General features: G+C 42.7%; 1 protein-coding gene across 4 annotated transcripts in view; it reads left to right on the plus strand.

Moving 5' to 3' along the window:
• Positions 1-22043, plus strand: part of Slc25a19 (solute carrier family 25 member 19) — a 27197-nt gene continuing 5154 nt past the window's right edge. For 2 of the 4 annotated variants that reach the window (XM_013078180.3, XM_021241153.2), the window contains exons 1-5: positions 1-132; positions 5481-5577; positions 15429-15464; positions 18684-18853; positions 19040-19195. In XM_013078180.3, the coding sequence (XP_012933634.1) occupies positions 18722-18853; positions 19040-19195 (288 nt within the window). In that variant the 5' untranslated portion in view covers positions 1-132; positions 5481-5577; positions 15429-15464; positions 18684-18721. The remainder of the gene's footprint in view (positions 133-5480; positions 5578-15428; positions 15465-18683; positions 18854-19039; positions 19196-22043) is intronic. The other 2 variants (XM_004860657.4, XM_021241152.2) reach the window with 2 other exon arrangements.

Consider the following 22043-nt stretch of genomic DNA (forward strand, 5'->3'; position numbering starts at 1 on the left):
TGTTGGGATCTGCGCGGTGATTGGCCCAAAGCCCCGTCAGTTACTTCGAAGGGCAATAGAATGTTGCCGTTAGATTGCGTGAAGAGGGCGGGGGAGTAGAGTTTGGGGATCCCGGAGGCGCCCGCGGAGTCGGTGAGTGACCTCTACACTCTTGTCAGTCTTCTCGGGCACTTGCACCCTCTCTCCCAGGGACGGAAAGCGGGGAAAGCACACTCGCAGGGACTCACGTGGGGCGGGGATTGTACGTCTTGTGGCACCCCGACCTGAGAAGCATCTAAAGGAACGCCTGAGGCAAAACTGCGCGCACGCACCCCGGCACCTGCACACGCGGGAGCCCCCCGCGCTTCCGGACGAGGGGAGAAACACACCCGAGGCACACTGCACACTTCTGTATCCGCGCGGGCCCCCCGCAGAGCCCCTCCGCCGAGCACGTGGGCACTCACCGCCCGGCACCTGTGGCTCCGAATCCGGGGTCTCCCGCGGAAAAGAAGCGGGAGACGATGGTCACAACTGATGCTAAGATAGGGGGATTTTAAAAAAGGAAACGGAGGGAGAAGGCAGGGACCAGGTGAAGGCTGGGACCAGGTGAAGGCAAACTCAGACGCACCCCGCCCACCCGCAGCGACCCGTGGGTGGGTGGCTATCAGGCATGTAGTCAGATTTCGTTTTTATCTGTTAAATGATTGATACATGATTTCCAACAGGCAGAAAAATGTGTGTGTATAGATATATATGTATACATAGTGAGATACATATATATATATAATGTGTAATATATAAACGTATATAAATGATGTATAAAGAATTTATAGGTTTTTTTTCTGGAAAAAGCTCTTTCATGTGTCTATGACTTTTGACCTTTTGTACAACATTCATTGAATATTTTATCTTGGATAATCCACTTAGCAGTCTCCGCCAGCCAGGGCAGTCACTATTACTACTTTTCCGAACACCAAACCAAGCCCATGTTAAGTAAACATGCCCAAGGTGCATTCCAGAGGCCGAACTCGAACACAACTTGATCAGAGGTCTAAGGTTGTCTGGTTATGGAGAACTGCTTATTTATAGAAATTGTGCACAACCCAGCCTCCCCCCTACCCTTCAGTTGGTGTGGGAATTGTACAGTTACAGGCTGACCTTCTGGAGGGAAGAGCCTGGTATGCTCCACACTCCTCTTGAAACAGCCAGGATACCTGCCACTTGGGCTTGCTCCTCCTTCCCTTCCAGACTGCAGGAAACTGACACTGCTCAGAGTGACCTGAGCGTTCCAGTTTTGCCTCTGTCTGCCCTGCCGTGTTTTGACTCCTCTAAGGGTACCTCAGTCATGGAACGGGAGTAGAGGTTGGCATTGTATAGGCAGTGACCTCCCTGTTCCTACAAGCACTAGGTTAATCCTAAAGTCCCTTTTAAAATCGTTTTATATTTAGCCGGGCATGGTGGCCCATATTTGTAATATTAATAATAATAATAAAATAACCTGGGTATGTAGCTCAGTGGAAATGCCCCATATTCAATCTCCAGCACTACAGTAAATAAATAAACAGGTTTTGTATTTAGTTTTAGTCCTTCTACACACCTCCATATTGGAGATTGAACCCACAGCCTTTGCACTGAGCTACTTGTTTAGTTTTTTGGTTTTTTTGTTTTGTTTTGTTTGGTACCGGAGATAGAACTCGGGTCCTTGCACTTTCGAAGCAGGCAGCGGAACCACTGAGCTAAATCCCTGGTCCGTATTTTGTTTTGTTTTGTTGAGACCGGTCTGGCTGTGTAGTTCAGGCTGCTCTTGAACTCACTATGTGTAGCCTATGCTGGCCTCGAACTCAGCAATCCCCCTGCATCAGCCTCCTGAGTGCTGGGATTACAGGCATTTGGCACCATGCCTTGCCTAGTTTTATTTTTTTTATTTTTTTTTGGTACCGGCTTTTGAACTCTGGTCCTTGCGCTTGTGTAGCAGGCAACGAAACCACTGAGCTAAATCCCCGACCCCAAGTTTTATTTTTTTTATAACAAGCTGAAATAATATAGAATTACATACTTCCCACAATGAATGTAATCATTACATATTGCAAAAATGTTCTAATAAAAAATTTTAAAAGAAAATATAAAGATACAGCAATATTCACAGACAGAAGAAAGGCCATGTGAGGTCACAGAAAGCAGCAAAAAAAAAAAAAAAAAGGAGAAGGAGGCAGCTTTCTGCCAGCCAAGGAGACTAGCCTCTGGAGAAACCAAACCTATTGATACTTTAGTGTTGGACTTCTAGCCTCCAGAACCAGGGAAAAATGAACTTTTATTATAAAAGGACCCATCCTATGGTATTTTAATGTGGCAACCCTCACAAGCTATTATTTTTAATTGATTTTGTTTGGTTTTGAGATGGGATCTTACTACATAGCGCAGAACATACAATGATCCTACAGTCTCGCCCTCCTGAGTGGTGAGAATACAGGTGTTCACCACTATGTCTGGCTATTTTTGTTTTCAAATCAGTTTAAGGGGAATTTGTTTACAATACAATTTATCCATTGTAAGTATGTAGGTCTGTAAGTGTTATCAAATACATACACTCACAGGCTGGGCGTGGTGGTGGACACTTGTAATCCCAGTACTTGCAGGCTGAGGCTGGAGGATTGCTGTGAGTTCAAGGCCAGCCAGGGCTACGTAGTAAGACTCTGTCTCAGAAAAAAAAGAGAGAATAGAAAGATAAAAAGAACATACACCCATGAAACCAAACTATTTCTATAAACTGAAAAGTCTTCCCAGGCAACCATTAATCTGCTTTTTGTCACAAGAGATTGTTTTCATCTGTGCCAAAATTTCATATAAATGAAATAATACGATATCCTCCTTTTTTATCTGGTTGCTTTTACTCAGCATACAGAGTAGGTTCCCCTGTGTTTCTTTTATAGCATGTTTCTTTCTTCTTTCCTTCTGTACGTCTGTCACATCCAGTGGTTGAAGTGCATTTGTGTTATCTCCAGTTCTAGGCCTCCGTGGGTGAAAGGCTGTGAGCACCCATTGCTTGTTCTTGTATGGTCACACGTTTCTGTTTCCTTGGGTAATGTAGAGAAGTTGAATTTCTGAGTTTTACCCAACATCTATGTTTAGTTTTATAAGAGAATTCTATACTGTTGTGGTGCCATTCCTGCCTGGCAAGTGCAATGTCCTGAGTTTGATCCCTGGTACGGGGTGGGTTGGGGGAGATTACTATACTGTTGTCCACAGTGCTTACACTGTTTTACATTTTCTTTTTATAATTGGTATATTTTAGATATACATAATGATAGCATTTGTCATAGGAATTTGTACCTGTACATGATGTATCTTGCTTCTTTTTTTCCCATTCCCTCTCTTGCTTTGACCCCCTCTTCCCCTCATTTACAAAAGCTTTGTTTCTTTTTTTCTCTTTTTTTTCTTGTCCCTTTTTTCCTTTCCCTCTCCCCCCTCCCTTGTTCCCCTTCTCATTTGAACATTTTCTTCCCATGTCTCAATATCTGGTACAGATTTTATTGCTTATTTCCACTTTTTCTCACCCCAGAGAAACAATGTGGTATTTAAGCATATGTGTCTGATTTATTTCCCTTAAGAGTATGGACTCAAGGGGCCGAGGATTTAGCTCAGTGGCTCTGCTACCTGCCTCACAAGCGCAAGGACCCGAGTTCAATCCCCCAATACCATAAAAAAAAAAAAAAAGAGTATGGACTCAAGGTGCATCCATTTAGCTAGAAATGTCTCAAGCTTTTCCTTTATGACACAGTAGTACTCTGTTGTATAAAAAAAGCCACATCTTTATCCATTTGTCAGTTGATAGGCATTTGGGCTGTTTCCAAGTGCTGCTATAAACATGAGTGTGCATATATATTGCTGTGGTATGATGCTTTTAATTCTTTTGGGAAGATACTTAGAAGGGGAATAGCTGGGTCAAATGGAACCTCTAATTTTAGTTTTTTTGAGGAATCTTCCCCCTAATTTCCACAGTGGTTTCAGCAGTCTACACTCCCACCAACAGTGAAAAAGTTTCCTTTTTCCCCACGGCCCCACCAGGATTTGTTATTGGTTGATTTCTTGATAATAGCCATTCTTTCTGGAGTGAAATGGAATCTCAGTGTTGTTTTTGTTTTTGTGGTACTGGGGATCGAATGTGGGACCTTGCGCTTGTGAAGCAGGTGGCGGAACCACTGAGCTAAATCCCCAGCCCTCAGTGTGGTTTCAGTTTGCATCTCTTGAATGACCAGTAATGTTGAACATTTTTTCATATATTTATTTGCTGTTTTTACTTCTTTATTTGAGAAGTCTCTGTTCATTTCAGATGCCCATTTTTGATTGGGTCTTTAAATTTGGGGGGGAGTCTGATTTTTTGAGTTCTTTATATATTCTAGATGTTAGTCCTTTTTCTGAGGAATAGCTGGCAAAAAATTTTTGGGTTGTCTCTTAACTCTGTTGGTGGTTTCTTTTGCTGTACAAAGGCTTTTTCTTGCAAAAAGAAAACTTAATTTATTAATCAGTTAATCGGGTAATAACATTTTGTGGAGGAGTTACAGTGACTTGTTTTTTTTTTTTTGGTACAGAGGATCAAACTCAGGACCTTCACTTGTGAGGCAGGTGGCAGAACCACTGAGCTCAATCCCTGGCTCTACAGTGACTTTTTGTTGTTGTTGTCGTTTATTTTGTTTTGTTTTTTGTTTCTGTACTGGGGATCAAACTCAGGGCCTTGCGCTTGCTGGACAGGTGCGGCGCCACTGAGCTACATCCATCCCCGGCCCTACAGTGACTTTTTTTTTGGTACCAGGAATCGAACTCAGGATCTTGCGCTTGCGAGGCAGGCACTGGAACCACTGAGCTAAATTCCTGGCCCTACAATGACTTTTTAATGTCTCTTCTTGGTTGCTTGGTTATCTGGAAGAGCCTTTTTGTTTTGTTTTGGTGCTATGTATTGAACCTAGTGTCTCATGCATGGTAAACACATGTTCTACCACTTTATACAGTTCTCCACATAAGGCTAATAATCTTCTTGCTGGTAAAGAGCTAAACTTCTCTAGATGTGTTTATTATCTTAAAATTTTGTGTTACCAATAGCATTCTTACTTTTTTTTTTCCTAATGCTTGCAGATGTAAGTATGCACTGCTCACAGGATATTCTTTGAATGTTCCTCTCTTCAACCAGCTCTTCAAGATACTGTTAACTTTTTAGGCCTCTTTGCATCTCTGCCTTCAGTGCAGTCTGACCAGCTGCTTTACAGTAAACACTCCCACCCACTTGGCTCGACTCAGACTTTTAATGTCCTCAGGAACAGCTCTTTACCATTGTGCTTTCCATTGCAACTTAAGCAAATATATATTTTTGTCATTGTGACCCATGTATTCCATCTTGACATAATCCAAGATTTCCAAAGCCCAAAGTGTTAGTTGGTTCCTTCCCTGAGAATTTCTCTTGCACATTTCTTGCTCGAGTTTTTCATGTGAATTTCTTTTGAGTAAAGAACTACAGATGCACGGTGACTACTGTGACCCCAGAGGCCTCCACAGAGAAACACACTAGTGAAACGGAGCGGTGGATGCAGCAGACTGGAGTGGCTGGTGAGTTATTCAGGTATAGACATTGCCCAGGACAGGGCAATAACCTGGTAGCCATCATGGAGAGGAGCCAACTGAGCTCAAAACTCAGAACAGTTGCCGGTTGGCTCCATCTAGTGGCTCCCAGTGTCAGAGTGAGTTCAAGTCAGGAGGAGATCAGGGACCCAAGTTCAAGCTGGCAGGAGGCACACAGACTGTGGCAGGTTTAACAAATCCAGTTCCAGCTTCTCAGCCAGAAACCAGCCTGAATTTCAGTGGAGCTTGCAAAGGCTTTTTTTTTTTTTTTAACCAGAGATCGAACTCAGGACCTTAACGCTTGCAAGGCAGGCTCCGGAACCACTGAGCTAAATCCCCAGCCCTTGCAAAGGCTTTTTAAAAAGATGAGATCCCTCATATTATATATACTACGTTGCATCTTGCTTTTTACTTATAGTCTTAAAGATCTTTCCCTGTCAGCACATAGCTAGCTCACTCTTATTAATGGCTGAATAGCATTCTACTTGATATAAGTACCCCAACTTATTATCCATGCTCTAGTGACATTCAGTGGTTATTAGAAATGTCTTGTTTAGTTTTATTTTTCTATTTCTTCGGTGTTTTTTGTTTGTTTGTTTTTTTCTATTTCAAACATTACAACAGTGAATATTGTTGAGAAGAAAGGTATAGTCTAATGTGAAAAATGTACCTGTTAATATGTTTTTATAATTCACTAAATTAAAGGGTTTTTGTGGTTTGGATTGTGAAAGATATCAAATTGACCCCGTTAAAGACTGTGAGTTCAGGCCTGGGGATTTAGCTCAGTGGTTCCGCTGCCTATCTCAAAAGCGCAAGGTCCTGAGTTCAGTCCCTGGTACCAAAAAAAAAAAAAAGACTGTGAATTTAACCCCCAATCATTTATGAAAATGTTTTTCCTTGCTGACACTGTCATCATACTTGTTCATCTTTGTCAAAATGATTGATGAAAATTTACATGTAGTTGTACTCATTGTATTTATCTAGAATGAAGCTGATCATCTTTTAATATTACTTGTCATTTTGACTTTTTTTTTCTTTTTTTGGTACTGGGGATTGAACTCGGGACCTTGCTCTTGCAAGGCAGGTGGCGGCACCACTAAGCTAAATCCCTGGCCCTATTTTGACTTATTTTGGGAAAAAAAAAAAAAAAGATGAGATCCCAGTTGTTGATTCTTTGTGATATTTCCTGTGCAATCAGGGTTTTGTTCATAAAGTCTTTGTTTACACCAATGTCTTCAGGAGTTCTACCTATTCTGTCTTCCAGCAGATTTAGTGTTTCTGTTTTAATATTTAGATCTTTGATCCATTTTGATTTGAGTTTAGTGCATGGTGAAAGATGGGTCTAGTTTTAATCGTCAGCATGTGCAAAGCCAGTTTTTCCAGCATTATTTATTAAAGAGGCTATCTTTCAGTGAAAGTGTTTGGCTCCTTTGTGAAAGATAAAGTGGCTGAGTACATTGGGAGTTGTTTCTGCATCTTCTAATCTGTTCCATTGATCCTTGGGTCTGGTTTTTTGCCAGTACCATGCTGTTTTTATCACAGTAGCTTTCTAGTATAATTTCAAGTCAGGGACTATGATACCTCCTGCCTTGCCTTTGTTGCCCAGAATGGTTTTACTATTCTAGGTCTCCCTTGGTTCCGAATGAATTTTAGGATTGTTTTCTCCAATTCTGTGAGATATTCTATTGGAATATTTAATGGGATTGCATTAAATTTGTATAACAATTTTGAAAGTATGGCCATTTTCACTATATTTGTTCTTCCTACCCAAGAACAAGGGCTATCTTTCCATTTTCTGATATCTTCTTCGATCTCCTTTTTCAAAGTATTGTAGTTTTCAATGGAAAGGTCTTTTACTTCCTTTGTTAGATTGATTCCTAGGTATTTCATTATTATGAATGTTATTGTGATACATCTAGTTGTTCCCCAATTTCTCTCTCAGTGAGTTTATTTGTGTACAGGAATGCTATTAATTTTTGAGTGTTGACTTTGTATCCAGCTAAGCTACTGAATTTGGTTATTAAATCTAGAAGTCTTTTGGTAAATTTTTTTTGGATCTTCTATATAGAATATAATGTCATCCACAAATAATGACAATTTTACTTTTTCTTTTCCTATCCTTATTCCTTTTATTTCTTTTTCTTGTCTAATTGCTCTGGCTAATGTTTCCAGAATTATATTGAATAAGAGTAGTGATAGTAAACATCCTTGTCTTGTTCCTCATTTTAGAGTGAAAGCTTTCAGTTTTTGTCAGTTTAGTATGTTGTTGGCTGTTGGTTTGTCATAGATGGCTTTTATCAGATTGAGATAAGGACCATCTATTCCAATTTTCTATAGGGTTTTTTTTTATCATGAATGGATGTTGGACTTTGTCAAATTCTTTTTCTGATTCTATTGAGATGATCATATGGTTTTTGTCCTTGGTTCTCTTTTTTGTGTGTGTGGTACCAGGGATTGAACTCAGGAACCTGCTGGCCCAGGGATTTAGCTCAGTGGTTCTGCCACCTCCCTTGCAAGCTCAAGGTCCGGAGTTCGATCCCAGTACCCCCCCCAAAAAAAACACAACTGTAGTAAAGAACTCAGGACCTTGTGCTTGTGAGGCAGGCAGCAGCATCACTGAGCTAAATCCCCAGCCCTTCTTGGTTCTCTTAATATGGTGCATTACATTTATTTTGCATTATGTAAACCATCTTCGCATCCCTGGGATGAATCCTCTTTGGTCATGATGTATAATCTTCTTGATGTTTTGCTGCATTCTGTTTGCCAGTATTTTATTGAATATTTTTTACATGTATGTTCATTAAGGAAATTGACCTGTAGTTCTCTTTTTTGGTTGGATCCTTTTCTGATTTTGGTGTCAGGGTAATGCTTCCTTCCAGGAATGAATTTGTGAGTATTGCTTCCCTTTTGATTTCATTAAAGAGTTTGAGAAGTAGTGGCATTTAGGTCTTCTCTAAATTTCTTGTAGAATTCAGTAGTGAATCCATCAGGGCCTGGGCTTTTCTTTGTTGGTAGGTTTTCAATTACATCTTCAATTTTATTGACTGATATTGGTTTATTTAGAATTTTTATATCTTCTTAATTCAGCTTTGGTAACTCAGGTAACTTGGTATCTAGGAACCTGTCCATTTCTTCTGTGTTTTCCATCTTATTAGAATATAGGTTCTAGGGGCTGGGGGTTTAGCTCAGTGGTTTCGCTGCTTGCTGTGCAAGCGCACGACCCAATTTCGATCCCCGGTACAAAAAAAAAAAAAAAAAAAGAAGTAAGGAGAGAATATAGGTTCTAGGACCAGAGATGTAACTCAGTGGCACTGCACATGCCTGGCAAGCGCAAGGTCCCGAGTTTGATCCCTGGTACAAAAGAAAAAAAAAAGTAGGTATTGATGCTCTTTTGGATTTGCAAGATCTGTTGTGATTTCATCCTTTTTATTCCTAATTGCATTGATTTGATTCTCTCCTTTTTTTTGATAAGGTTAGCTAAGGGTTTATCAGTTTTATTTAATCTTTCAAAGAACCAACTCTTCAGTTCATTGATTCTTTGTATTGCTTTCTTAATCTCCATTGGATTAATTTCTGCTCTGATCTTTATAATTTCCTCCCTCCTATGAGCTTTGGGCTTGACTTGCTCTTTTTCTAGAAGCTTGAGGTTCAACATTAATGGTTGTTTATTTGAGCTTGCTCTGTTTTTCCAATGTGGGAATTCATTGCTATTACTTTCCTTTATAGGACTACATCCTATAAGTCTTGGTATGTTCTATTGGCATTATCATTTAATTGTAGAAACTAATTTCTTTAATTTCATCTGTGACCCATTGGTTGTTCAGAAGGGTGTTATTTAATTTTCATGTGTTTATGAAATTTTTGTAGTTTCTTTTGCCATTGATTTCCAGTTTCATTGCATTATGGTCTGGTAACATGCATGGGATAATTTCAGTTCCCTTACATTTATTTAAGCATGTTCTATGAGCTAGTATGTGGTCTGTTTTGGAGAATATCCTGTGTGCAGCTGAGAAGAATCTATATTCTGATGTGAGGTGGAACACTCTGTAGACATCTACTACTAAGTCCATTTGTTCAAAAGTTTGGTTCAATTCTGATATTTCTTTGTTGATTTTTTGTCTAGTTGATCTGTGTGTTTGTGACAGTTTGAGGTCCCCTATTAGAATTGTATTAGTGGTTATTTGATTTTTCATGTCTGTTAATATTTCTTTTATATAGTTGAGTGTGCTGGTATTTGGTGCATATATATTTATGATTGTTATTTCTTCCTCTTGAATTGTTCCCTTTGCAAGGATGTAGTGACCTTCTTTGTCTCTCTTGATCAGTCTTTTTTTTTTGAGACAGGGTCTCACTATGTAATTCAGGTTGGTCTTGTATGCACTATATGGCCCAGGATGGTCTTAAACTCACAGTGATATTCCTGCCTTAGCCTCCCAAGTGCTGGGATTATAGGCATGTACCACCATGCCCAGCTTTCTTGATCAGTCTTGGCTTGAAATCCACTTTGTCTGCAAATAGAATACCTACCCCTGCTTTTTTCCTGGTTCCTGTCGCATGGAGTATGGTTTCCATCCCTTGACTTTCAGACTATGAATTTCTTTTTGAATCAAATGTGTTTCTTGTATGCAGCATATTGTTGGATCTTGCTTCTTGATCTATTCTGCCCATCTGTTTCTTTTGATTGGTGAATTGAGACCATTTACATTGATAGTTATACCTGATATATATTCACTTATCCTTGTCATGTTATTTTCCTGTTGTTGGTTCCTTTTTTTCTCCCCTCTATTTAATTACTTGCATAGTGGATTCATTCTGTTGGGGTTCATGGAATTGTAGTCCTTGTTAGCTCTTTCTAGAAATAGCGAGGTGGGGTATATCAATCTGGGTTCAAAATTGTTTTCTTTTAGGGCTTGAAATACTTCACTCCAAGCTCTCCTTGACTTAAGGGTTTGTGTTGAGAAGTCTGCTGTGACTCTGATGGGGTTTTCTTTTCCTTTTTTTTTTTTTTTTTTGGTACCAGGGATCGAACTCAGGTCCTTGCGCTTGCGCAGCAGGTGGCAAAACCACTGAGCTAAATACCTGGCCCCAATAGGGTTTTCTTTATAGGTGATTTATTTCTTTTCTCTAACAGCTTTTTATATTCTGTTCTTGTGTTGAATTCTGGAATCTTGAGTATTATTTGCCTTGGTGTAGATTTTTTTTTTTGATCATGGCTAATTGGAGTTCTGTATGCTTTATCTATCTGTATGTCACATTATTTTTTCATCCTTGGGATGTTTTCTGCCATTACTTCTGTGAGCAGATTTTTTCATGTCATTTGTCCTATCTCCTGCTTTTTTAGTAACTTTGATCAACGTTATGTTATTCTTCTTTGCATCATCTAGCAGCTGTTGTTTGGATTTTTTGTGGCCTTTACAGTTTTGTTTTGTTTTGTTTTGTTATTTGGTACTGGGAATCAAACTCAGGACCTTGTGGTTGCCAGGCAGGCACAGTGCCAGAGGTAAACCCCCAGCCCCCTTGCTGTTTTTAAGAAATCTTCCTTGCTGGGGATTTAGCTCAGTGGTTCCGCCGCCTGCCTTGCAAGTGCAAGGACCTGAGTTCGATCCCTGGTGCCAAAAAAAGAGAAAATCTTCCTCTTTTTTTTTTGATACCAGGGATTGAACTCGGGACCTTGCTCTTGCAAGGCAGGTGCGATGCTGCTAAACTAAATCCTCAGCCCTGAGAAGTCTTTCCTTTCATGATCGCTAACCGCAATCCTGTCTTCTGTGTCTGATATTCTTTTTGTTTTTTTTCTGTGTCTGATATTCTGTTCTCACATTGGCTCATTCTGCTGTATATACTTTCAATGGAGTTTTTAATCTCCTGGAAATCTGAATCTGTTTCATGGACTCCATTTCTTTCCTTTTTGTTTCCATCATTTTCCTAAGCTCCTCTATTTTTTTTTTTTTAATCTGTATCTGTTCTAGAGTTACTAACCATGTCTTTCATTATGGTCACCATCTCTGTAATATCTGAGAGATTATTTCTTTTTTTTTTTCGGTACTGGGGATCGAACTCGGGTCCTTGCGCTTGCGCAGCAGGCGATGAAACCACTGAGCTAAATCCCTGGCCCTGAGAGATTATTTCTGATTTGATTTTTTTCTAGAACCTCATTCATCTGCTTTGTTATTTCCACTGTTACCACTTCAGAGTGTCTGGGTGGGTGGCTGTCTTAGTTACTTTTCTCCTTCCTGAGACAAAATACCTAACACCCAAAGTTAAGGGAGGAAAGGTTTATTTGGCTCAGGGTTTGTAGAGGTTTCACTCCATAGTCACCTGCTTCAAGGCAGGGTGGCATGGCAGACAATCATCACAGAGGAGAAACACTTCATGGCAGTCAGAAGGTAATAAAACAAGGAAAGGACAACTATGGCTCTTTCTGTCCCTTAGATTTTATCTAGGCTACTTGGAGCGGGTAGCACTCACACTCTTAATGCTAATGACTTTGATCCTATTATTGCACCATCAGTCAATCCCAGTGTCACACACTGTAGGTCCAGCCACCTCTGAAAAAGCCACACCTATGAGTGCATGAGGCTTTGGGGGAGCATCTAGACACCAAGCCTTAACAGTGGATTTCAAATTGTTCCACCTCATTGCCCCCTGGGTTTGGCTTTGGTAAGCTGGAAGTCTAGGGTTGCATCTTTTTTTTTTTTTTTGGTACCAGGGATCGAACTCAGGAACTTGCACTTGCAAGGCAGGCGGTGGAACCACTGAGCTAAATCCCTGGCCCCATAGGGTTGCATCTTGCTTAAATGTCTTCTCATTTTCTTTTTTTTTTTTTTTTAGTTTGATTCCTAGGTTGATGCTTGTAAATTGCTTGTGGCAGGTAGCTTTATTGCTGGTATTTAGAACCCTTAGGAAATTACTACTTCTCAGGGATGTCTTCCAGGTGTAGCTGGCTTTTGGGTTTTAAGTCTGTTGCAAGATCCTACCTCTTTGGCAGGCATGATGGTGCATGCCTATAATCCCAACACTTGGGAGGCTGAGGCAGGAGGATCACAGGAGTGTGAGGCCAGCCTGAGCTACATGGTGAGACCCTGTCTTAAAAACAAAGAAACAAAAAAGATCCTAACTCTTCAATTTATTGGGGATGAGAAGTTGCTGCCTATTTGGCCTAGCCCCTGGCTCTTTGTCACTGGCCTGTAGTATTGTTTGTGACCCTTAAGCAATTTTAGTCTTGGCATACCAGGAAGAACTGATTAGAGCAATTATGTCACCTTGGCTAAAGTAGTGCAGTCAGCAATAAACAATCATCAAACAGCCTAGAAAATGTCAAACTGTTAACTATTAATTGGCCACCTTTAACTATATGAACTATTTGTGGTTATGTAACAAAATCTAAAATCAGAAAATGTATATAGTAAATATGCCCTCAATATGGCAGTTTTGCCCTCAGAGGAGAAAATTGAAAAGGGGCTGGTGGAAAAATAAAGAAAAAGAAGAGATTAGAAGCAAGGCTGGAGGAGAAAGGAAGTTTATGTAAACGTTGGGAAACTAGTGAAGACAGAAGGAAAAGAAAGAAGCAATAAAAACAGAACAGAACAACAACAGAACTAGAAACAGTGTTCATATTCATATAAAAACAAGGAGAGGTCCAGGGATGTAGCTCAGTGGTGCTGTGCCTGCCTTGCAAGCACAAGGTCCTGAGTTCAATCCCCAGTACTAAAAAAAAAAAAAAAAAAAAAGGAGAAATAATCATGAAAAAAAATAGAGAAAAGTCCTGAGTTTGATCCCAGTACTGGAAAAAACAAAAAGAAAGAAAGGAAAAAAAATGTCCACTTCATGACATGTCACTGCTGTAACTGGTACACAGAATGGGCAGACAGAGCCCAGATCTGTGTTGATTAATCCCAGCAAACCAGCCATAGATTTACAATGGGTTAGGCGATAATCCCAGCAAGCCTGCACCTTTAGTTCCACTGAAGTTCAGGCTGGTTTCTTGCTATGAGGCTGGAACCTGATTTGTTCAGCCTGCAACACTCCATGTGCCTCATGCTGCCTTGAACTTGGCTCCTTCGTCTTTTTTTTTTTTTTTTTTTTTGTACCAGGGATCGAACCCAGGACCTTGCACTTGTGAGGCAGGCGCCGGAACCACTGAACTAAATCCCTGGCCCGAACTTGGCTTCTTGACTTCCTGCCAACTTGAACTCTCTTCTGCCTCATTCTGACACTGGGAGCCACTAGATGGAGCCAGTCTGCAGCTGCTTTCTGAGTTTCAAGCTCAACTGGCTTCTCTCCAAGATGGCTGCCAGCCAATCACCCCTCTCCTGGGAGAGGTGTGAACCTGAATAACTCACCAGCCCCTACATTCCACTTCATCTACTGCTCCATTCCACTGGTGCATTTCTCCATGGAGGCCTGTGGGGTCACCAGTAGTCACTGTGCATCTCCAAGTTTGAGCAGCCCCTTCCCACTCACTGAGGGGGAAAGCACTGCATGCCACCTCCTTCTTCTGCCTTAAGGTCTCCCTCTTTACTCTCCCTATGGCTTCAATTCTTGCTTCAGATCCTTGCTTGGTCCCAGGAACCCTTTTCGTTCCTTCTTCTCTTCCTCATGTTGCTATATTCCATCATCTGGACACCAAATCTCAGAGAGGCTGTTTTTCTGCTATTCAGTACTCTACCATCTTTCTGGAAGTCTGATGCTGAGGGTCTGGAGAATGCAGTCAATAATTTTCCAAGGGCGTTAGAAGGGCAGAATGACCACCCATAGAGTGGGATGTGGAAGAGTGTAGAGAGTCTGTCTGCACACTGGAGATCCAAAGGATCTAGTCAAAGGTCTGGAGCTCACTGCAGTGTCCCATGCAAGTCCATATCAGGAGGCCAATGGGTCTGTTATTATTTCACATTTCCACCAGCAACATTTGATGAAAGTTAAAAATATTCCACATCTTTCCAGATGTGGTAGCACACACCTATAATTCCACCACTTCAGAGGCTGAGGCAAGAAGATCACTGAGTTTGAGCCAGCCTGGGCTACATAGTGAGTTCAAAGCCAGCCTGAACTGCATAGTGAGACCTTGTCTCAAAAACAAAAACAAAAGTTCTTCATCCAGGCTAACACATGGTATGCTAAATCTTTTTTTCTGGTTTTTGTTTTTGTTTTGGTTTTTTTGGTACCAGGGATCGAACTCAGGACCTTGCACTTGTGAGGGAGACACAATGCCACTGAGCTAAATCCCCGACCCCTAAATCTTTTATATTTTAAACATTCTAGATTTGTTGTGGTATGTCATTGTGGTTTAACATGTTCAGAAGGGGGCCATACATGCATGTCTTGTCCCATCAGGTGGCTGGTACCACTAGTGGTACATGCATGACTGCCCCGTGGGGTGGCTCAAGGTAGTCCTTGTCCCACACCACCCAATGGTACGGTCATGCATGGTTCAAGCTGATGGGACCATGTTAAGCTTTCATTTCCCTAATGATGAACAATGTTGATAGGGGTTGTGTTTGTTAACCTTTGGGGGATTGAACTCAAGACCTTGCGCTTGTCGAGGCAGGCATGGCACCACTGAGCTAAATCCCCGGCCCCTGTGTTTGTTATCCTTATAGCTTTCTTTTGTGAAATATCCATCAAAATCATTTGCCCATTTCAAAAATTAGCTTATTTTTCTTACCAAGTTGCATGAGTTCTTTGCATATGTGGAATGTAAGTTCTTTGCTACATAAATATCACAAAAATATTTTCCAATTTTGTTGACTTTCATTTTTTCATTGTGACTTGTTAGAATAGAAGCTTTCAATTTTAGTGACTATTACTAGTTTTTATTGTCATTTTATTTTATTTTTTTCTAGTACCAGGAACTGAACTGAGGACCTTGCACTTGCCAGGTAGGTGCAGTGCTGCTGAGCTATATCCCCTGCCCTTGTCATTTTATTTTAATTTTAATGTTTATTGAAATTTAATTGACAAAAATAAAATATACATATCTAAAGTTAAAAATATATATGTATATATTTACAGAAAGAGAGAGATCTGCCTTACTTCTCTTTCTTTTCCACAGTGGCAGTTTAACTACCACTGTTGATGTGTGTTCTTTTTTTGGGTTTTTTGTTTTTTTGGGGTTTTTTTGGTACCAGAGATCGAACTCGGGTCCTTGCGCTTGCGCAGCAGGCGGCGAAACCACTGAGCTAAATCCCCAGCCCTTGTTTTTTGTTTTTTGAGACAGGATCTCACTATGTAGTTCAGGCTGGCCTCAAAGTCGCAGTGATCCTCCTGCCTCAGCCTCCTGTGTACTGGGAATGACAGGTGTGCACCACCACACCTGGCTTGGTTTGTGTGTTCTTACAGATTTTGTTTCAGTGCTTTTTGGAGCTATATGGAGAACATGTAGATTACTATTTTTCTTTTACAAGAAGGGAATTATATGAAGGATATTGCTCTGAAACTGCTTTTTCAATGTTTGATCTATTGTGGGCGTCTTTCCAAGGGAGTCTGTGTATCTCTGGTTCATTTTTCTGTAGGGGCTGCACAATATTTCATTGTGTGTGTATGTGGCTTTTTTCCACTTACAAAACTGGAATCAAACCCAGAGCCTTGTAAATCTTAGGCAAGTGCTCTACTACTTTTTTACACACACCCCAGCCCAGCTGCATGGTATTTCATCACTTCCCCCCGTGGCAGTAGGACTACATCCCCAGTCCCACCCCCCACCCGCCACCTTTAATTTTTTATTTTGAGACAGGGTCTCCCTAAGTTGCCCAGGCTGGGCTCAAACTTAGGATCCTTCTGCCTCAGCTTGCCAGAGTCCTTTTTTCCCCAATTAATGGAGATTGAACCCAGAACCTCCTACATGCTAGGGAAGTACTCCATCACTGAGCTACATTCCCAACCCTGTCTGTCATTCGTTCTTTGAGAGGGTCTTGCTGTGTAGCCCAGGCTGGCCTTGAACTCACAGAAATCCTCCTGCTGGGATTACAGGTGTGTGTCACCACACCCAGCCTGTTATTTTTATTTTTTATTTTTATTTTATTTTATTTTTTGGTACCGGGATCGAACTCAAGTCCTTGCGCTTGCACAGCAGGGGCAAAACCACTGAGCTAAATCCCCAGCCTTATTTTTATTTTGAGATAGAGTCTTGCTAAATTGCCCAGGTTTGAGTGGACTTGGGATTCTCCTGCCTCTGCCTTCCAGAGTGATAGGATTACAGGCATGTGACAAAGATCTTGTAACAGCATGAAAACATTTTGCCAGGCATTGTGGCCCACGCCTGTAATCTCAGCACTCAGGAGACTGAGGGAGAAGGATCACCACAAATTCAAGGTCAGCCAGGGCTACATATTGAGTCCAAGGCCACCCTGAACTACAAAGCAAGACCCTGTCTCAAAAAGAAAAAAAAATTTATGACATTTTGTATTTCAGAAGACAGGATACTGGGCCAGGGATGTACCTCAGTGGTGCCTTGCCTCTCTGGCAAGTGTGAGGTCCTGAGTTCAATCCTAGTACAAAAAAAAAAAGAGAGAGACAGGATATAAGGAAAGAACCCAAAACAGAATACATGACATAAAAAGTGTTAATGTTGTAGGGTTCTGCTGGGTATGCTAGTGGATGGCTGTAATCCCAGCTACTTGGGAGTCTGAGGCAGGAGCATCACAAATTTGAGGCCAGGCTGGATAAGACCCTGTCTCAATCAAAATAAAAGCAAAGGGATGGGAGTATAACCCAGTAGTAGAGTATTTGTCTTGCGTGTGTTAAGGCCCTGGATTCAAGTTCTAGTACCAGGGGGAAAAAAAGCCAGGGATGGTGGTGCACACCTGTAATCCCAGTACTCTGAGAGGCTGAGACAGGAGAATTACAAGTTTGAACCCAACCTGGGTAGCTCCTGTCTCACAGTAAAAAAATTTAAAGGCCAGGAATTTAGCTCAGTGGCACCACACCTACCTCGAAAGTGCAAGGTCCTGAGTTTGATCCCTGGTACCAGAAAAAAGAAAAAAAGTTTTTAAAGGGCTGGGGATGTGGCTTAATGAAAAGGCTCTGGAGACCACAAAAATAAAATAAAGATGGTAGGGATTTTTTAAACTTTCTATAAGGTTATTAATATTTGGTTTTTTTCTTTTTTTCTTTTTGGTACCAGGAATTGGGACCTTGTGCTTGCGCGGCAGGCGCTGGAACCACTGAGCTAAATCCCGGGCCCACTATTTGGCTTTGTTTTTTTTGTTTTTGGTACCGGGGATTGAACTCGGGTCCTTGTGCTTGCAAGGCAGGTGGTGGAACCACTGAGCTAAATCCCCGGCCCACTATTTGGTTTTTAACCATTTATTTATTTATTTTAATTTTTATTTATTTATTTATTTATTTATTTATTTTGGTACCAGGGATCGAACTCAGGTCCTTGTGCTTGCTCAGCAGGCGGCGAAACCACTGAGCCAAATCCCCGGCCCTAACCATTTATTCATTAACAATTTTTTAAGCTTTTACTGTGAAAACTGTGCTGATCTTTGGAGCCATAAGTAGTTGACTGCCCATTTCAAGCCCTCTTCCCTGGGGCAGAAGGGACAGAGAAATCACATTAGTGCTGGAAATGCTGGAAGGGAGAAATACACACACATCTCCAGGAGGAGGCACTCTGCAGCTGAGCTGTGGTGGATGAGAGGAGCTGGCCTTGGAAGAGAGGAGGGTGGAACTGGGCAGAGGCAAGGCTGGTAGTTAGGAAGTTTCCTAGGCACTGCCAGAAGCACCCAGACCACCCCAGTTACGCGAGTAGAGAGGAAGATGGCCCAGGTGGGGCCTGGTGGCATCGTTTCATAGCATAACTCAACCCCACAGCGCCAGCGTGGGCCTGAAGCGTGTGCAAGGACTGAGGGAGGGAAAGGTGAAGGCTCAGAGGCTCACTGGGCTCCTTTGTATAGCGGGGGCTTGTTAGAGAATCCCAAGCCTTGCCCTCTGGCCCTACAAGTCTGACAGTTCCCCCGGGGTTCACTTGATTGGGCTGACACTTTCCACTAAGCCGGGACCTGCCATAAAGTTGCCACAGGTCATTGGAAAGCCGTTTATCACTGGGAGTGAATGATTTCCCATGAAGCCTGTTCATTCCATTCTCTTGCATTTAGCTTGATACTGATGGACATTGGATGGGCCAGAGGCAGGGATGGTCGGCTATGACCCAAAGGCGGATGACAGGAATAACTCCAAGTTCGAGGTGGCGGTGGCAGGGTCTGTGTCTGGACTTGTTACTCGGGTGCTGATCAGTCCCTTGGATGTCATCAAGATCCGTTTCCAGGTACCCTTTCCCCCTTTTTCTGTGCAGTAGGCTGGATGACAAGTTCAGTCCTTCTTGCAGAAGCAGTTCCTAAAACTTGGAATTTTGTCAGTGAAGCACTTGTCACCTTCATTACCTTTTCTGAAATTTTCCCTTCTCATTTCACCTCATCTGCCACCATCCTGACCTTTTGATTTTGGTCCCCAGCTTCAGATTGAGCGCCTGTCTCACGGTGACCCGAAAGCTAAGTACCATGGGATCCTGCAGGCCAGCAGGCAGATTTTTCGGGAGGAGGGGCCAACAGCGTTCTGGAAAGGACACATTCCAGCCCAGCTTCTCTCCGTAGGCTATGGTGCTGTCCAAGTAAGTGGCAGGGGTCCTGGCCATGCCCTGGGTCATACTGCTCAATGGAGGGGCAGAGGGAGGGTAAAGTGGCAGGAATACTGCCTGGAGTGGCAGAGAGAGGCATCTCATGCTTCCCACTTGGCTTAGCCGGGAATTACCTGACCACAGACTCACCTAGACCTTGAACCTTTCCTTCCTTTCTTCCTCATCTGCATCCCAGTGACTTAGGTGTTAAATGTAGGGGACTGGCTTGACACCATGCCCCTGAGAGGCTTGGCGAAGGGCAATACCATGCCTTTCAATTGTTGTGTGTTTTTAATACAAAAGCACAAATCCACTTTTTTTTTCATTAGTTTAAATCCTTGAGGGGCACAGCATCACACGGATTCTGTGTCCAATGGTCTTAGCAGTAAGGTTGCTTCAGCATTTGGCACAAACCACACCACTGTTTCCATGGGCCTGAGTTACCTTTCCCAGATCACTCTGGTTTTGTTCAGCTTGCCCCCTTGGAGTTATGGTGTAGCTTCCTGCCTTGTATACATAAGCACATCTCTTGCCCAAGTAGAATTTAGTTACATCAGGACATAAACACCTTCACTTTTTTTTTTTTTTGGTACCAGGGATTGAACTCGGGTCCTTGTGCTTGCGCAGCAGGGGGCAAAACCACTGAGCTAAATCCCCAGCCCAACACCTTCACTTTTAAGAAGAGCTGTGTGTTTCCTTTGGTTCCTGAGACCCTGCTTATAGCCTGAGAAAATAGCCTTCCACCACAGTCTTCCAGACATGTTTGCCTTGTAGAAGTTCTGTTCCCAGGAGGCCTCTGCTGGCTCCAAGATAGTGGAAGGACACATTTCAGTTTCTGAAGTAGTACCTTCACCATGCTTCATTTGAGCCTCATGACAGCTTTGAGGAAGGTAGAGCAGGTGGTTCATGGGTCCCAGGGAGGTTATGTGAGCTGATGAGATCACATGCCCCATGTAAGCTGGGGCTGGGACTCGAACCATGGCTTCTTGCTCCTCATCACTTATTCCTTCCGCTGAGGGCACACAGTGCAGTGGCCCAGTAGTGGGTCTGGTAATGGCCGCCTTTGCACTGAGAGCCTAGTCTCTGGGTTAAGCTCTCTCCTTACACTGTCTCACAGCAGTCCTGTGAGTCTGGTTCTCTTGTCAATCTGATTTTGCAGATAAGACTGAGGCACACAGCCAGGATTCGTGCTATGTCATGAATCAAATTCTTTATCTGTAAATAAAAATTCATATGCATAACCATAAAAAACAAGACAAGCACAGAAAGCGTATGTCATTAACTCTACCAAAGTACTAGTGGGAAAGGAGCAGGGGAGCTCAGTGGTAGACTAGGAGCTCAGCATGTGCAAGACTCTGGATTTGACCCCAGCACCACAAAAAAATAAAAATAAAAGAACGTGGCAAGGGGAGAAACACATCCCCGCCCAACATAGCTAGCCCCAGGGTGACCTCTGCATGCTCTTCCCACAGCAGTGCCTATGGCACACAGCCGGCCGTTCCAGGTCCCCGTCTGGCACACAGCAGCTTTACAGTGCTAAGTAAATGCTGAGGTGTGCAGAGGTGGCAAGAGGGGGTCTGAGTGTGAGGGTTTCCCCTGGGATCATGTTCCCCACACAGTCTCCTCTAGGGGAGAGTGATTGTCAGACAGCACCACCCCAGCTGTGCTGGGGGTTCCCTGCCACCAATCATGGTCTCATCTTTTCCTCATACTCACAAAATTAAGTGCATCAGTAGAGCTTTCTCCATACGCTTTGGCCTGTGTATGTATTTCTTGCAGTATCAGGGCCTTTCATGTGCTGGGTAAGTGCTCTACCACTGGGCTACACAGGAAGTTCCCAGCCCCATCACTGCCCCTCTCTGTCCCTCTGTGGCTTTTTGAGACATGATCTCACTGTGTAGCCTACTCTGGCCTTGAACCCAAGTTGCCTTATCCTCCCTCTCCATATAACAGTGGTGCCTCGGTTCACAAACGTAATTTGTTTTACAATTTGGGGAAAGGTGGCTGCATTTGTATTTGTGTGGGGGAGATGGCCATGGTTGTGTTTGTCACCAATGTGGAGTTTGTGAATGGAAGCAAAAATTTTGTCAAACACTTTTTTTTTTGGTACCAGGGATCGAACTCAGATCCTTGCGCTTGCGCAGCAGGTGGTGAAACCACTGAGCTAAATCCCCGGCCCTCAAACACTTTTGTTTGAGAACCAAATTGTGAGCAGAAGTGTTCATGAACCAAGGTACTTTGGATTTTTTTCTTCAGTAGTGAATCTGGGATCTTTGATCTTTGCACTGATTATATCAGCCTCTTTTTTTTTTTAAGGCAGGGTCTCCCTTTGTAGTTCAGGCTGGCCCTGAACTCACTATGTAGCCCAGGCTGGCCTCCAATGACCTTGTGGTGATCCTCCTGCCTCAGCCTCCCGAGTGCTAGGATTACAGGCGAGCGGCTCAGCCTTTTTTTTTGACCGGGTTAGAACTTGGGACCTTGCGCTTTCACTTAGGACCTTGCACTTTCGAGGGAGACGGTGGCACCACTGAGCTAACTCCCCAGCCCACCCCCCCTTTTGGGACAAGAGTTTCACTAAATTGCCCAGGCTGGGCTTAAATTTGTGATCCTTCTGCCTCAGCTTCCCAGAGTTCTGACATACAGGTGTGCACCGCTACACCACCCTTGTTTTTTGTTTTGCTTTGTTTTGTTTTGTGGTGCCAGGGATATGACCCAGGACCTCAGACATGCTAGGTAAGTGCTCTGCCACTGAGCTACAGCCCCAGCCCCTCCATATACCGGGGATCAAACTTGGGTCCTTTCACTTACACAGCAGGCGGCGAAACCACTGAGCTAAATCCCT

Source organism: Heterocephalus glaber, unplaced genomic scaffold (assembly GCF_053883595.1).
Source record: "Heterocephalus glaber isolate CG9 unplaced genomic scaffold, H.glaber_assembly_v1.0 deba00000937, whole genome shotgun sequence".
NCBI lineage: Eukaryota > Metazoa > Chordata > Mammalia > Rodentia > Bathyergidae > Heterocephalus > Heterocephalus glaber.